Here is an 18,310-nt window from a genome sequence, read left to right on the forward strand (position 1 = left end):
AGAAGCCAGCAAAGAAACTAAAGAGGAATATATCGTGTTCAGGAACTGGAATCTATATTTACCTAAATCTCCTTAAGTCTTAGAATGGAATTCTCATTTCTGAATCCATAGAGAGAAAAAGCGTGTAGAATAAAATTCTTTAGACGCCTACTCGTAATTTGACCTTTTCTCTGACTTATTTCCAAGAAGGATCAATCAAGTTTTAAATGTGTCCTATTTCAAAAAGATTACACTTCACAGAATCTCTTGGAGAAACAAATTGACCCTCTTGAACAGAGAAAAATGAACATTGTGCAGTATCAGAAAGTTGTCATATTAACCAGCATTTTCTTTTAAACCCACTGTATTCTTACTAGGGCAGTCCCTGGGAGGTGTAAGCAGTCAGTGTGCTCAGCTGCTAACCAAAAAGTTGGAGGTTTGAATCCATCCAAAGGTGCCTGAGAAGAAAGGCCTCACAATCTACTTCTGAAAAAAATCAGCTGTTGAAAACCCTATGGAGCACAGTTCTACTCTAACATACATGGGGTCGCCATCGGTTGGAATTGATTCAAGGCAACTGGTTATACTTACTAGATGGAATTAAGAGTATCAAGATGACCTTTACAATTGAGAACTAAAACTGTTACAGTCTCTCAGGAACAAATCTTTCTGTTCTTAGCCATTTCTATTTCATCGTTTTTAGTGTTTTTGTGATCAGTGCATCTTCTGCTTCTTTAACCAAAACCAAACTCATTGCCATCAAGTTGATTCCTACTCATAGCAACCCTATAGGACAGAGTGTAACTGTCCCATAAGGTTGCCAAGGCTGGTGGATTCGAACTGTCAACAGAAGTTTTGCCATTCCACCCCCACCCCAGGACCTTTGCACATGTTTTCCCCTCTCCCCATAATGCTCTTTTTCTAAATATTTGTAGCCTTACTCAATAGGCTAAACCACACTACCTAAAATATCAGCCCTCTCCTCACTATCTCTTTATTTTGTTTTATTTTTCTTCGCAGTACTTTTCGCTAACCAAAATTATATACTTACTTGTTTAATATATTCCCCTCTTACTAGTAGAATGTAAGATCCATGCGGTCAGGAGTTTGTCTTACTAATGATGATATCTTCTACACCTAGAACAGCACCTGACTCCCAGTAGGTACTCTGAAAGTATTTGTTAAATAATTGAATGAGTTTATACAGTATAGCAAATAGAAAGCTTATTTCATATATTCATTTTTGGTCATTCAGTTCAAGAAGATGTGATTGAGCTTAAAGAGTTTCAAAGAAAAGCAACTAAAGTGGTTGAAGGAATGGTAGAAAGTTTCTAAATATATTAAAAATTATTCAGCCTGTAAAAAAAAAAATCCCGGGTATGTAATAATCAAAGTTAATGGAATTAGAAAATGTGATGATTAGATGAAAATGAGTGTTTACCAAATCCTGGTCTTATCAGAGAATTCCTTAATTCCTTCAAGTTTTTTGGGGAAAAGTAAAAAAAAAAAAAAATTTTTTTACAGGAAGTTTAGTAAGTATAGAGCTCTTTCTCCAAGTGTTTATCTAAAAAGAATTTAAAGGATGGTTTTGATAAAATCATAATTAATAAATTGAAAATAACCTAACTTTGAAAAACAACAGCATGGAGTTCAGCTATTGCGCTTCATCCTCAGAGCTGCTGCAGGGTTTCTCATCCCCAACTGACATGAGTTCCAACTGTCAGGTGTCCAGTTGAACCCTTGTTTTTGAACAATGAGTGGCCAGCAACCCTAAGAGTCAGGGTGGGTCCAAATATGACCAGAGGTGCATTTCGTAGGTATATTTAGCAGTAGCCTCAGATATTTGTCACAAAGTTTCTCTAACTCTGACATAGCTCATAGGATCTCTGGAAAATCCAGGCTATGCCCAAAGATTGCAGTGCCTCCTAGGCTTTTATACCCAAAGAAATGCTTTATTCTATTCAAATATTTCCCATTCCCATCCCTGGTACTTTTTTTCAAGAGCAAGATTCTACCATGAATATTGATGGGTTTATAAATGTACTTGCTCTTCCCTCCTCTTTTCAGCTCTCGTCGTTGTCACTCTCCCTGAAAAGATTTTTTTTCTGGTTGAAGCTAGACTATGGCTTATATATTTGACCTTTGTGTGAGACTTTGATTCTTAGGCATTTGACAGCATGGGTGCCCAGTAAGCAGTTTGCTCACAGTATTGTTAGGTTGAGGATTATTTCTTCCATATTACCCCACTTATGTTAAGACTTTCCCTTGTATTCAAAGCATGAAGACTGGCAGTGATTCACCCTTTTTGTGTTACTGTTCCCAGCTCATAATTTTAGCAGCTTGGTTGAAACTAGAATGCACTCTTACATTTTCTCCTTTCATCTCTGCCTCTCTGGATTTTTGGCAAACATCAAGGTGAGCAAATCAGACCCACCACTGCAAACCCATCTGCTTTCAGGGAAATGTAAGCAGACCAGTTTGTGATGTTTTACCGTAGATTGAGCTCCAGCATGGAACTGAAGGAGGATCCCTGTGGAGCAAGAATAGAAGACGTGTTCTAGGGTCAATTTTTTTCAAAGCTCTGAATCTTTTATCTGCTGACTGATTGTGGCTAGTGATGGTCTGCCTTGGTATTTTTAAGGCAGTAACAAATTGGCATGGCACTTATAAAGTTGAAAAATCACGTGGTAGGTGTAAAGGGAAAATGTACCTTATACTTTGAATTTGACAATGGGATTAATAAGAAAAGATGTCATGGTTTTAAAAATGTGGCAGATCAAGGTACAGACAAGGTGATCATTTGTCAGGATACTGCTTTTATACTTCATCTGCTGCTGAGGTCACATGTGAAAACAGTCATCCTCACTAAAATGCCTTTCCAGTGTTGACAGCAGAGAAATTGTTTCATAAAAAATAATAGGCTATGGCCATCTAAACCTGTCTACCTAATACTTGTTGACACTTGAATGCTATATTCATTTCTTTCTCACAACAAACAAGGAAGTGATGATTCTCTTGGAATCAGAATTAAGAGGATTACAAACAAGGCAGGATTGGAAGAAAAGTTCCTGTGATACTCTTGAGAGTAGGTTGTAAATTGAACTCATTTTAAAATGATCAAAAATTAATCCAGCTGCTTACTGTACCTCTTAGATTTAGTTTTAAACTAATCTTTAATAAGCTGAACTTTGTCTTCTGTTGGACCATGGATTTAATCACACTATAGATCGATCTTTTTTGACTTAAGGTTTAGAAATTAAAGAGCATCTTTAAAATTTAGATTTTTTTTCTATATGGTGGTGTTGGGGGAGAGTGATATAGAATCCAACTTTGAAATCTTTCTTCCAAACCTCTCATCACTACTCCCTGTTCTGGTCTGAGTCAACTTTTGTCTGTGGCCTAACCTGACCCTCCCTCGGGCAGGAGAGGTGATGACCTCAAGAACCTTGCCTTCAGTTACATTCTTGGTGGTGGTGGCCCAGAAGGGAGGCATGCATTTGTGACAGTGGCATTTGTCCTCTCTGTAACCTGACTTTGAACCTCTCTCTCTGATCCTCAGAAGCTAAAATTCTAAAGTAGTGATGGAACTTGTGGCTGCTGTGCCAAATTTAACCCCTCTTGTCAAATCCATAGTATTTGGCAGTTCTACCTGATCCTTCCTGTTTTCCCTGTAGGTAGATTTGTGTACGTCACTATTCCATGGGCTGTATGCAGTGCTGGGGCCAGAGTGTGTATTAGTTGACTAAAACCAACGCTACCAACACCTTGATTTTGGTATTCTAGCCTCCAGAACTGTTAGAATAAATTTCTGATGCTTTAAACCACTCAGTTTATGGTAATTTGTTATGGCAGACCTAGAAAACCCATATTGATTTTACATACATACCCTGTTCTGAATTTCCTATCATGTATCTTATGTGTCCTAAATGTCTTTGTTTTTATTAGTCCAGTAGTGAAAGCAAAAGTTAGCAACTGTTTGGGTAAAGTGATATTTTAATCAATTATTTCTGTAGTCAAAAGAGAGCCTTTCTATTGGAGAAAACCTGGGCAGTGAAAACTTCCATCTTCCCAAGTCCCACACTTGGACTCTGTACCAGACGAGATAAACAAACATTTCATAATGTTATCTCTTTATACATTACCTTTATACTTACCCTGCTCTATACCCTCACCCTACCCCAAAATTTGCTTTATCACTAGAACTTGTGTTACTTGCCAATTATAAGCTTTGTGTATTCTTTTTACTTAAGTTGTGGTGGTTTTTTTTAAGTTCTATTTTTATTCAGCTTCAGCATTCCATTCCTTTCCAAAACCAAACCCAAGGCCGTCAAGTTGATTCCAACTCATAGCGACCCTATAAAACAAAGAACTGCCTCCATATGGTTTCCAAGGCTGTAAATCTTTGTGAAAGCAGTCCGTAATGCCACAGCTTTCTCTTGCAGAGCAGCTGGTGGGCTCGAACTGCTGACCTTTTGGTTAGCAGCTGAGCGCTTAACCAGTGCCACCGGGGCTCCTTTCCATTCCTTTAAGCCAGCAGAATTTCCTCTTGACTGATTTGCAATATGTTCCATGTTTGCTAGCAAATTTGTAACTTTTCAGTTTGCTTCCTTTCCTTCTCTACACTTTATAAGGTCTAATTACCACCCAGCATGAAATAGCCGCTGAAATGAAAAAGGCAGCAAGAAAAGGCCCTGGCTTAATTTAGAGATGATCAGCTACCCCCTTCTTCTTGTGTATTTCTCAGCTAGAAAGAGAATGGGAAATAGCATTCGTTAAAGTAACTCATATATTAAATTTTTTTTTCTTTCTTGATTTAAGACTGAAAGAAGGAATTTGTTTAAGTCTTTATGGAAGGAAGACATGAAACAATGTTTTTAATTTGCAATTAGTAGTCTTTGATGCTTCTTTGAATTGTACAAAATATTTTCATCATCAGGGTTGCTAGTTGTAGTCCCATCCTGTTTTCTTGACATTTGAACAGATACAGTGTTTCCAGGAACCAAATCAAATCAAATGACTGATTAATTGTTTCTTATATGGCTTAGAATTTTACTCAATTTTAAGCTTTTAGATGCTGAATCTGTCTGAAAAAATAGATCTCGAGGCTTATCTTTAAATCACATGTAATCTTAATATAGTAGCTCGCAGGCCTCTTATTTTGTGGAGTAAATGAATTGGATAATTAGTCTACCAGAGGGAGAAGTTTGATAATGTTTTTACTTTTTTAATTAGTATGGCCTCCGTTTTCACTTTTCAGGTTGTCAAAGATTAAAAAGCTAGATAATACATGATATTGGGAGGGTGTAGAGAAACGCAGACTCTACCATTGTTGGCAGTATGTATAGATACAGCAGCTCTGTGGGGAAAATACCTTTATCCAATATGAAAACGTATATACCCTTTGCCCTAGCAATTCTACCCCTAGGAATCTGTTCTTGAAGATATACAAGATACATATTTAAGAGTGTTCCTTGTGGAACTGTTTGTAATATAAATAGAAAAAAATCACAAAAATATATGATCACTAATAAGAGAATGTTTAATAAATTAGGATATGTCCATAGCCAGGTATATACCTCATTCTTTTTAATAGCTGCTATTAAAAAGAATAAACACATTGCCGTTGAGTCGATTCCGACTCATAACAACTTTGTTGAAGAGAGTAGAGCTGCCGCATAGGGTTTCCGAGGAGTGGCTGGTAGATTCGAACCGCCAGCCTTTTGGTGAACAACCGAGCTCTTAACTGCTAATTCAGCTGCTAACCAAAAGGTTGTTCAGCAGGGCCCCTATTAGTTGGAATCAACTCGACAGCAACGGTTTTGGTTTATTAAAAAGAATGAAATACATTTACATGTGTTGGTAAAGAACATTCTATAAGTTATTTTACTAAGTGAAGGAGCAGATACAGTTTGCTTCTATTTGTGTTTCAAAAGGCAGAGAATAGGAACGTGTATATACAACTTCACTTCCTCCCTCTGTTCTCTTTTCTGCCGCTCCTTCCCCCACCCACAAACAGACGTATAAATACGCACACATAAACCAAAACCAAACCCAGTGCCATCGAGTCGATTCCGACTCATAGCGACCCTATAAACCTAAAGGTAAATGGATGAAAGGATACAAAAGAAAGTATTGAAAACAGTCATCCTGGGAGAATAGAACTATCGGTCTGGGATGGAGTGGGGATTTTTGAGGGAAGGGTATTCTGTGTTATTTGAATTTTTTTTTTTTTACCATGTATATATGTTATTTTTCATAATTAAAAATAAATGTGAAATTGGTGACCATCCTTTTATTTCCTTTGTAGGACTCAGCCCAGGAGAGTGTTATTACTCGAGATATTCATCGTACATTTCCTGCACACGATTACTTTAAAGATACTGGAGGAGATGGTCAGGAATCTCTCTACAAGATTTGCAAGGTAGGGCCGTCCGCCTCACTTTTTCAAACTTGGCAGATTCAGGACCCCATTTTAAAGATTTTTTAGATTTGTTCCTTCACCATTTTCTATTTGTACTGTCCCATGTTCTCTGCCTTACACTTGCATTACCAGATCCTGAAGGGTGATTCCTGAAGGTGATCTTTTGGCAGCATGCCCCATGCTTCCTCATGAGGGAGCAAGCACAGTGTGGCCTCAGTTTGGCTTTGCTGCAAACAGGAAAGGAACAGAAGGTGCTCTCAGGGTACTGCAGTAAAGGCTTAGGGGAGCCCCAGATGACTCTGCCCTTCTGAAAAAATAGCGTAGCATTTGTCTTTCACCTTTGTTATTTTTAACAATAAGCGAGAGAGAGAGAGCAAGAAATCAGTGTGCTGCCCGTTCTTGAATACTAGCAAGTTCTCTGATATTGTTGGTTTATTCTTAAGTTATGTCATATCATATATCTTTGTGCAGTTTTATGTCCCATTTTGAAATTTTCCTTCTCCCTCATTATTAGTTGACGTGGAAGAAAGCTGATTTCCCATGCTCTACTTGGAAACGAAAGATTCTATCTTTGTCAATGAAGGATAGCCATCAAGTTATTAATTTCTCAAGGTTATATAGGAAATAATTTTTTTTAATCCTGTGTACAGTCAACTCATATTGTCAATGCTAATTGAGGCCAAAGTCTCAAAGTTACAAAGTTCATTAGACAAAGTTTTACCCTGTCTTAGTTATCTAGTGTTGGTATAACTGAAATACCACAAGTGGATGGCTTTAACAAAGAGAAATTTATTCTCTCACAGTTTAGGAGGCCAGAAGTCTGAGTTCACGGCGCCAGCTCTAGGGGAAGGCTTTCTCTCTCTGTCAGCTCTGGGGGAAGGTCCTTGTCTCCTTTCAACATCTGTGGGCCCAGTGTTGCTCAAAATCTCCATATATATTGACATCGGTCTTCCCCTGGGTCTAGGAGGCTCTCAGCACAGGAACCTCGGGTCCAAAGGACATGCTCCACTCCAAGCACTTCTTTCCTGATGGCAATGAGGTCCCTCCCTCTCTGGTTACTTCCCTCTCCTTTTACCTCCTGTAAGATAAAAGGTGATGCAGGCCACGCCCCAGGGAAACTCCCCTTACATTGGATCAGGGCTGTGACCTGAGTAAGGGTGTTGGATCCTACCCTAATCCTGCCTCATTAACATAACAAACATAACCTAATACTCATTAATATAATCTAATCCTGCCTCATTAACACATAGAGGTGAGGATTTACAACACATCACAAAATGGAAGATAATTACATCAGATCACAAAAATGGAGGATAAGCACACAACACTGGGAATCATGGCTCAGCCAAGTTGACACATATTTTTGGGGGACACAGTCCAAGCCATGACACCCTTGAACTTCAGATTCCTTATGAAACGTGGGTATACTCACTTTGTCCTTATCTGCCATTCTAGTAGATATTGTTAACAAATAGTAAACTACACAAAAACCTGGTAGTAATATGAAGAAAAGGCCAACCCCATGGCTAATCTGCAAGTTAGGTAATCAATTTTAGAATAATCAAACTTAGCCTTTTTAGTGAATAGCAGAGATTAGCTAGTAGGCAGGCAGAAGCATACCTACATATCCATTTCCTTTTATATTTGCTCGGGTTTTTTTTTTTTTTTTTTTTTTTAAAGGCACTTATAAAAGCACTCACCCACATATGTTAACCAAGTAGGGTTGATGTTTAATTCTACAAATGGCACAGCTTTCATTAAAGTCCTTCTGCATATTGGTGGTTTTGCCCTCTGCCCACTCTTGTCTTTTTTTTTCATCTAGTAATTTTGGAAGATTATAAATGTACACTGATAACAAATATAATTTTATGTGAATGTATCATTCAGAGCTAGATATACATAAGTGGCTTAATATTTCAGAGCATACTGACTCTGGGAAGTGATACATCATCTAGTTTGAAAAATACCAAAACCATTAGACAACATACTAAAAATATATATATTCATTATATGCTTATAAAAGGCTAAATGATTATTGTACAGAGTTTTCTACCAGTTTTGAAATTCTACAAGCCAATTTGTGTCTGGTTTATATAAGGAAGATATCAAAATTTATATAATTTCTAAGTTTTATTTAGAAGGGTCTGGCTGATGGCGTATGGAACAGTGTTTTACCGCCAGCATTTAATATAATTTCAGTCAATCAGTGACTTCTTCCTCCATTTTTCTCTAATTGACGCTATGTATTTTGTTCATACAACTAAAATAGATGGTTTTGTGTGCCTGTAGGTTTTACTCACAATTTTTTTCCATTGTCATAAAAATGGTACTTGCCTCATTATATAATACTTAGAAGGGAAATATTTGAAGCATTACTAAAGACAGATAAAAGTTATATAGTTTGCACATTTAAGTAATTTGTATTCCTTGCCTTGGAAACTTTGATGCCATTCACATAGCCATGTTATCACTATACATTTTGCAACATACCTAGGCAGTTATAAAGCTCTTTCTGAGCTGAGAATACAAAAATGTAGATCTAAGAAACTTATTTTTTAAGAGGTTAAATTACACTAAATTTTGTGAAAATGTTGAAAACAAAGGAAAATCATAAGAATATGAAAGATTTCAAAATTCAAGATAGTAAATAAAAGTAAAGTCTGTAATATTATAATAAAATATATAAATATTTTTTGAATATAAATTTACGAAAAAATGAATAAAACGTAAAATGTATTACCTAGAAATAATTTCACAACCGAAAAATCTAAACCCATTATCATCAAGTCAATTCCGACTCACAGTGACCTTACAGGACACAGTAGAGCTGCCCCGTAGGGTTTCCAAGGAGCAGCTGGTGAATTTGCACTGCTGACCTTTTGGTGAGCAGCCAAGCTCTTAACCACTGTGCCACCAGGGCTGCACTTACACAGTAATCTTTGATAAGGGTGGTAAGCAGAGATATGCATACCAGAAAATGTTGGACAATCCAAAATTTGCTGGGGTGCTACCATGTGGTCCACTTAGTTTGTAATTGACCCAATTCCTTACCCTCTTGATCTACTGTTTTTTTGTAGTCCAGTGCTCATGCAAGGAAACCTCAGGTGGTTGTAATAACTTACAAATAAGATAGCATACTCATGAGTAATTTAGAATTTAATATTATCCTCACACCTCTTTATTCACTTTCCTTTGCTTTTTGTATTGAATTTGAGCCATAGTCTTTCATTTTATGAACTACCCCACAGCCATTGCACATCCCTCAAGGCTATTTATATGTGACTTTTAAGACCAGTTTGTGTGATCTGGTGGCGTAGTGGTTAACCGTACAGCTGCTAACCAAAAGGTCAACAGTTTGAATCCACCAGACACTCCTTGAAAACCCTATGAGGCAATTCTCCTCTGTCCTATAGGCTGCTATGAATCAGAACTGACTCAATGGCAACAGGTTTGGTTTCTTTTTTCGAGTGTGGTCTACCTATTCTGTCATTTTTATCTCTAGAATAATTTCCAGCATGGTACCTCACATGCTCAGCTAGATGCCTTTGAGTTTCCATTCTGGATCCTCTGCACAGAACTGAATAAACATTAATAATGCCTTGATCTTACATCCAGCTACTTTGTTTTATAACCTCTAAATAAGGACTGTTTTGTTTTTTACTTTACCAAATTTTATTCCTCTTCTTTTTCTTATCTTATTGCACTGGCCAGAATCTCCAATACAATGTTAATTTGAAGGAATGGTGGTAGACATCCTTGTCTTGCTTCTGATTTTGAAGGAAGTGCATCTAATGATTTTACCATTTAGAATGATGCATCTTATTCACATCAGGAACACACTTAGAGAACTTTTTTTTAATATAAATACCTTCCATTTGTTACAATGATTTCAAATTTTCGTAGTACTTTCACAAATATTACCTTATTTATTTCTGTCAACTCCTCCTCAGGGGAAGCTTATACTAGAAATAGAATGTGCTATGCTCTTATATTTAAACAAATTATTAGGAGAATTTCAATTACAATAAATCTAGGAATGATCTCTGGTTTCAAGGATAGAAAAGTCTGACTTTGTAGTTGGAAAGTTTACCGTTGCTCTGGTGAAATGGAAAATGATGTGAACTCAGATTAGAGGGAAGATTGTTAAAAACTTGCTGTCATGTTTTAATAGCCCTGTCAATTCCAGTTTCACCTCTTAATATCTTCTTCAGAATAGGAGGAAATTGAAATAGTTCAAAGCTTTTTCTGTTGTCATAAATTCATGTGGGGAAGTTGAACTAAAAGTATAATAGATATACAGGATTCTGCAAATGAAAAGATGGGAACCAACCTTCCTTCTTCCCTTCCTAGCTTCCTCCCTTCCTCCCTGTCACCCTCCCTCTTTCCTTTTCTGTTAGTTAAGTCAGTGACACATTTTTAAAAGGTGTCCTTGAGAAAGGGAAGAATGTACCACCACCCAAATTTCTTTAGAACTGTTCTAATTTACACATGATGTAAAATCTGTTTTAAATTGGGAGACAGATTGACACAGTTTAAAGGATTGGGCATCAGGAGATCTGGTTCTGATCTTGACTCCTCCACTAGCCAGGGCCAATTTTGGGAAAATCACTTTCTGAATTTTCTCCTTAGTATGGGTGTTTTTTTTGTTTTTTTTTTTAAATGGGTATAGGGTCTGATAAGGTTGTTCCAGTTCAAACTTGCTATGACTCTATAATTTTTTTTTTAATCCCTAAAATATAACTTTTACGTACACAATTTAACAGTTAATTCTTAAGTTGGGTATTAGCTCTGTCTCTCAATACCAGAGCTATAAAGGCGTTTATTTCAATTTTAAAGACTTTGCTGGCTTCCTGTTGTTGTGTTTGGGTCTGCTTCATTAAATGGAGTGCAGTTAGTGATTCAGTTGCCTACTTGTAGGTGTATACATCTCTTTATAAAACCTAGAACCAGTCAGTCATAGTAATCAGCTGAAATATTGTTCACAACAGTATAGATTGAAGTGACCCTTGGTGTGCAATTTAATTTGGAGCATATTGCTTTTTCTAATTTTATGATTAGAGCAACCGCTTTCTGAAAGAGGGGCTACTGCTGTGAATTTAATGGGAGGGATTGAATATATTACAGAGCGATCAATACCTTTGTTGGTCTGGGTTAATAATTTGATAGTATGATGGTTTGTGGGAGGACAAAAATACACTTAACCTCTGTTTTATCAAATACTTTTTGTCAAAAGAAGACTGAATTTATCATTAAAACTGAAGCATTTCAAACACCCAAAATAAATAAATCCAGAGAGATGGGAAGCAAACCAGCAGTTGCTGGGGACTTGGGGCAGGGAGGATGGGGCAAGGTGGATAATAGGGAGTAGCTGCTCAGTGTATATTGGGCTTCTTTTGGGAGTGATGACAATATTTTGTAACTAGATAGAGATGATGGTTGCACAACATAGTGAGTGTACTAAATGCCACTGAATTGTACACTTAAAAGGGTTGTTGATTAATTTTATGTTATGTGAATTTTACCTCCATTACAAAAAAAAAACACTGAAGCATTTCAGGTATTTTTGATACTAATAGTAAATTACCTGCTGGATATTTTGAAGAATACAACTGACACTGACTCTTTTTAAAATTAGATATAATCATACATTATTTGTATTATTTTCTAGATTTACAGAGTATTTGTGGTTATAGAGATGAGTTGTTTTTCACTAAGTTGATATTATTTTCAATACAATTTTCTAGCTGTTTGACTACATTAATGCAACTCTTCCTAGAGGCGCCTGAATGAGCCCTGGTTTGAATGGCAGCATTTATTGGAACAGTGTGTTTCTTTATTCTTTGTTCCACATAACCCGATTTGTCTAACAGTATACACAATCTATGGGACTCCTCCTGCTTACATTCTTGGAAGCTGATTGGCCCCAGAATGAAGGCCCTTTGGGGTGAAATGATAGGTGTTCCTGGATCAAAATAGACCCGAAAAGATTTAGTCTGGGGCAGTACCTTGAGGGATCAGACAACCTTTGGAGAATAAAGGTCTATTTTCTTTGTGCCTCGTTTCTCTCCCCTGAGTTTCTGGCATGCTTCTTTGAATTACATTAGCCCTCTAGGGTGGATCCAGACAGTGGACTGTGGAGGAATCCTCAAACCCCTGGGGCCAACCTGCTTTGCCAGCACATCCTAATGAGCGCTGAATTAAGTGGTTTCTGCAGTCCTTGAGGGACAGCAGAATATTCTCAAGGCAAATGAATTTCCTTAAGGAAAAATGAATTATTTCAGGTCACACAAATGGCTCGGAGAACTTTCCTAACATTCAGATGATGATTGATATCATCGCGACAGTAAAAGTAACCAGCTGTTCAGGTAGTTCTGAAACTGATGAAGCCCTGTGCCTCTTGTTACTTAATCCCCGTAGGAATCCTACGGGGCGGATAGAATTTCCCACATTTTAGAGAGGAAACCCAGAGAAATTAAAATAAATTATTGGCCTAAAATTATGTAACCACTAAATTGCAGGGACTGACTTGAACCCAGATCTTTTAGGTTAAAATTCTGTAGTATTTCTATAATAATAGGCAAATATATATGTTTAAGGAAGAAGAAAAACAACAATTTATTAAATATCTCCTGTGTACCAGAACCTGCGCTAGGAACTTTTACATACATCGTGTTATGTAGTCTTGATAATTGTTCTAGAAATAGAAACCATATCTCTGTTCTTAAGCTAGCAAACCCTACAGAAGGTTAGCATTACCCATATCACACAGATAAGAAATTATGGAATTGGTACTCCGATCTAGGCCTGTCTGACTCCAGAGTCCATGTTCTTTATACGACCGTGGCTTTCCTCAGTGGTGGTGTTGTTCGGTGCCATTGAGTCAGTTCCAACTCATAGTGACTCTGTGTACAACAGAATGAGTGAGACACTGCCTAGTCTTGCACCATCCTCAAAATCGTTGCTGTGTTTGAGCCCCTTGTTGCAGCCGCTATGTCGATCCATCTCATGTGTTACCCAGAAACCCGGTGCCGTCGAGTCGATTAGAGGGACAGTATTTAAGTAGTAAATGAAATCCAGGGGGGGTAGAAAATTTTTTCCTGTAAGGCTGAAAATTAAAATGTGAAGTAGAAAATGATCTCATATGCCCTATATGTGTTATTGTTTTATTAAAAATAATAACAGTAAAGAGAAGGTCATGTGTTCCACTGGGCTCTTTAGCAGTGTACTTGGAGTTACTCAGACTCCTAGGCAAGAGGAATGTTCTAATTATTTTTTTCTGGGACAGCCAGTGCAAGTTGACTCGGAAGATTGACCAAGGACATAGGGACATCACAAAAGAAAAACGAGTCCTTGATAATTTCAAACAGAATTTTACACTCTAAACTTCAAGGTGAAATCATCAAGAATGAGTTTTATAACCTAAAATTCTAGAAAGAAGTTATTTTAATTTCAGCATGCTTGTAAGTTTTTACACCTTTTGTGAAAGGTATTTTGAATTATTTATAGGAGATCAGTCAAGATCACTTAAGTATGTAGGGCCTTTAAAGGTTTTAAGCCCTAGGGGCTTCTAAAACTAATAGAAATTAGATATCATACTTTTCAAAATATGACTTTCTCTTGTGGCAATTTTAAGAAAGCATATTTGTTTTTGAAGTAAGGCCTTCATCTTTACAAAGAATAATTTCCTTAAAATCATCTCAGACTGCCATTCTAAAAAAAAAGAAAACTGCATTAAAGTGTAGCATGTAAAGTGCCTAACTGTTAAGGGCACAGCTCTGATAATTTTTATTAAGTGAACACTTCTGTGTAAAAATGATGGATAAAGGTATAAAATTTTATTAGCATCCCAGAAGCCCCCCTTTTTTCCTCTACTAGTCATTTCCTCCCCAGAAGTAACCACCATTATAACATCTATTACCATAGATTACTTTTGCCTCTTTTTGAGCTTTAAAAAATGGAAACATACAGTGTGAATTCTGTTGTGTCTGGTTTCTTTTTTTCCCATCTATGTAATTCATCCATGTTATTGCATGTAGCTTACTATTTTTCATTGCTGCATAATATTCCACTGTATGGATATATCACAAATGAATAATGCTGCTATACATACTCATATTAAGTAATTTTCGTTGTATTTAATGTATGTGTTTCTGTTAGGTATAGTACTAGCAGTGGAATTTCTAGGTCAAAAGGTATGAGCATGTTAAGCTTTAGTAGATTTTTCCAAACAGGTTTTCAGTGTTGTTTTGCCAGTTTACATTTGAACCAACAGTGTGTGAGAGTTCCAATTGCTTTATATTCCTACCGGCAGTTGGTAAACTTCTCAACTTTAACCGTTTTGGTGGATGTGTATGGTATCTCATTGTGGTTTTCATATGATTTCAAGATAAATCTGTTGGTCTTTTGCTCATCTTTAAAGTTGGTTTTTCTCTTATTATTTTGTTTTAGCGCCTTGCCCCCATATCCTGGGTGTGTTCATATTTAGATGCAGTTATTACAAATATCTTCTCTCTGACTTGCTTTTTTACTCTTTTAATGGTATCTTTTGATGAACAGATGCTTTTAATTTTAAGGGGGTTAAATTTTTGTGTTTTTATGGCTAGTAGTTTTTGCATTCTGTTTAAGAAATCTTTGCCTCACTGTAAGTCATAAAAATATTCTCTGATATAGTCACCTAGCAAGTGTATTGCTTTTCTTTTTACATTTAGGACTACAGCCCATTTACAATTGATTTTTGCATGAGGTCAAAATCAAGGTTCATCTTTTTCTTGTACAGATCTCCAATTGATCCAGCATTACTTGTAAAAGACCGCATTTTCCCCCATTTATTTGCTGCAGCACCTTTGGCATAAATCAGATTCACATATGTGAGGGTCTGTTTCTGGACCATTATTCTATTCCATTGATCTACTTATCAATCTTTGTATCAGTACCACAGTGTTATAATTACAGTAGCTCTATAATAAATCTTACTGTCTGGTAATGTTAGACCTCCATCTTTGTCCTGCTTCAAGATCGTTTTTCCTATCATGGCCTTTTTTATTTTCATACTTTAAAATCAGCTTATCAATTTTTAGGAAAAAGAAAACACCTTTCAAGATTTTGATTGGGATTGCATTAAATTTATATTTTATCAATTTTATTAGTTTTTCAAGGAAACAACTGTTGGCTTTGTTGATTTTATCTATTATATGTTTGCTTTCTATTTTATTGATTTCTCCTCTTTATCATTACATTTCTTCCGTCTTTCTTTGAGTTTAATTTGCTGTTCCTTTTTTTTTTTTTTCTTTTTAAGATAGACATTTAAATCATTGATTTTTGAGCATTTTTCCTGTTATAAAACATGCATCAAAGGGTATAATTAGCTCTAAAGTACTGCTTTGGATGTATTTCATGATGTTTGTTTTTCTGAATTAAGGCTCTAATTTTTAAAATCAAAAGTATTAAGGTGTAATTTATATACAACAAACTGTACCATTTTAAGCATGTAGTTTGATGAGTTTTGACAAATGTATACATCTGTGTAACCACAATCAAGATATACAACAATCAAGATTCCAAACATTTCTGTCACCCCCAAGAACTTCACAGTCAATACCCTTCACAGTCAATACCTCCTTCCATGTCTGGTCCCAGGCAACCCCTTTCTGTCACTATCGTTTTCATTTTCTAGAACTTACAATAAATGGCTCATACAGTATGTAATTTCTTGTGTCTGGGTTCTTTCATGTAGCATAAGAATTTTGAGATTTATCTGTGTAGTTAAATGTTTCAGTACATGCCTTTTTCATTGCTGAGTGGCATTCCATTGCAGTCCTGCCAGTTTTGATATGTCATATTTCATTACTACTTAGTTTAAAATATTTTCTAATTTCCACTGTGATTTCTTCCTGATTTTTTTGGTGTTTATTTCTAACTTGATTTCACTATGGTCAGAGAACATGTCCTGTATGATTTCAAAACTTCGACATTTGTTGAGACTTACTTTATGTCTCACATATGTCCTATTTTGGTGTTCATTAGATGAGTGTTATAATCATGCTTTTCTAATCTTCTCTATATTTACTAAATGTTTTCCTTTGATCCATTTTTTCTATCGGTTACTGGTGACATTGTGCTAAAATTTCCAACATGGTTGTGGACTTCTGTTTTTTTGTTTTTGTTTTGTTTTGTATTTAGTTTTCTCAGGTTTTCTTTTGCTTTATGTATTTTAAGGCTATGTTATTAAGTACATACAAACTTAGTGTTCTTTCTATTGAACTTTCTGTTGAATTAAGCTTTTTATCATTATAAAACATGTTTCTTCATCACAAGCATATCCTTTGATATCAGTACAGTCACAGTAGCTTCATTTTACATTGTCTGTCTTTTTGTATCCTTCACTTTCAATTTTTTAAGCCTTCATGTTAAAAGTCTGTCTTCCATAAACATCTTACAGTTAATTGGGTTTTGTTATTTTAAAGATCCCTACAGTCTTATATTTCTGTTGGAGTATTGAGTATATTAATGATTTATGAATTTGCTGACATATCAGTTTACACTTAATATATTACTATTTATCTCACCTATATATCCCATCTGTTGTTTGTTTTTTCTTCTTTTTATACTTTTAGTGGTTAACCTAGAAAGTATAGCATGTGTTTTGTCTTCTAATTCAGGTAAAATTTATGTAACAAAATCAACCATTTCAAAGTATACAATTCAGTGGTATCCAGTACATTCACAGTGTTGTGCACTCTCCATCCAAATCAAGTTTGAAAACATTTTCATCCCCCACAAAAGAAAGCCCCTCACACATTAAATGTCATTTCCCATTCGCCTTTCCCTCTAGCCCCCAGCAGCCACCAGTCCATTTTCTGTCAGGATGAATTTACCAATTCTGGACATTGCATAGAAATAGAATTATATGTAACCTATAAATACAGTACCTAACCTTTTGTGTCTGGCTTTACAACATGCATTCATGAATTATTAGAATCCACTGTACATTAGTACTTTGATCACTTCCTGGACAAGGCAGGAATAGCTCTTTAACTCTATATGTCACCTTCTTCTCTGTTATCCAATTATAGTCATGTATTTAATTCTGTAAATGTATTAACCTCTCTCTCCTCTGCCCCCAAGATTTGGGCCATTATTTTTTTGCATTTTATACAGTTGGTGTTCATTTAGATTTACCCACGTATTTTTTCCTGCATTGCCTGCTTCCCCTGTAGGATTATTTTCCTTCTGCCTGAAGAACTATCTTTAATATTTCTGCTGGTGAAAATTCTTTCAATTTTTGTTTGTCTGAAAACATAATCATTTTGTTTTTATTTTGGAAAGATATTTTTGCTTGGTATAAAATTCTAAGTTGGCAGGTCTATTTCCCTTGCATTTTAAAGATGTCGTCCCATTGTCTTCTTGCTTCTGTCATTTCTGTTGAAAGATGGCTGTCAATCTTATAATGGTTTCTTTGAAGAATGGTGTCTTTTTTTCTCCTTAAAAAAATTTTTTTTTTATCTTTGGTTTTTAACAATTTTTCTGTGATGTGACTATGTATGGCTTTCTTTATACTTATGCTGTTTCAGGCTTGTTATTGAATCTGTGGCTTGACATAGTTTGTCATTTTTAGAAAATGCTCAGCCAAATATTATTTCTCCTCTCTCTTCTCAATCTCCGATTACACGTATTTTACACATTCCTTATGCCCCGTACCCTATTTTCTATTTTTGTTCTTTTAAATCATTTTTGCTTTCATCTGGATATTTACTAATCCTCTCTTCAACTAAGAGTCTTAGTGGCACAGTGGTTAAGAGCTCAGCTGCTAACCAAAGGGTCAGCAGTTCAGATCTACAAGCCACTTCTTGAGAACCCAATGGGGCAGTTCTACTCTGCTGTGTAGGGTTGCTATGTGTTGGAATACATGCA

The 18,310-nt window shown here is 36.0% G+C and overlaps 1 protein-coding gene across 5 annotated transcripts in view; it reads left to right on the forward strand.

Annotated features, from left to right (window-relative positions):
- RABGAP1L (RAB GTPase activating protein 1 like) overlaps positions 1-18,310 on the forward strand; it is a 739,959-nt gene that overhangs the window by 402,013 nt on the left and 319,636 nt on the right. For all 5 annotated transcript variants that reach the window (XM_049868622.1, XM_049868624.1, XM_049868625.1 and 2 more), the window contains one exon: positions 6,287-6,400. In XM_049868622.1, the coding sequence (XP_049724579.1) occupies positions 6,287-6,400 (114 nt within the window). The remainder of the gene's footprint in view (positions 1-6,286; positions 6,401-18,310) is intronic.

This window comes from Elephas maximus, chromosome 24, assembly GCF_024166365.1.
Source record: "Elephas maximus indicus isolate mEleMax1 chromosome 24, mEleMax1 primary haplotype, whole genome shotgun sequence".
NCBI lineage: Eukaryota > Metazoa > Chordata > Mammalia > Proboscidea > Elephantidae > Elephas > Elephas maximus.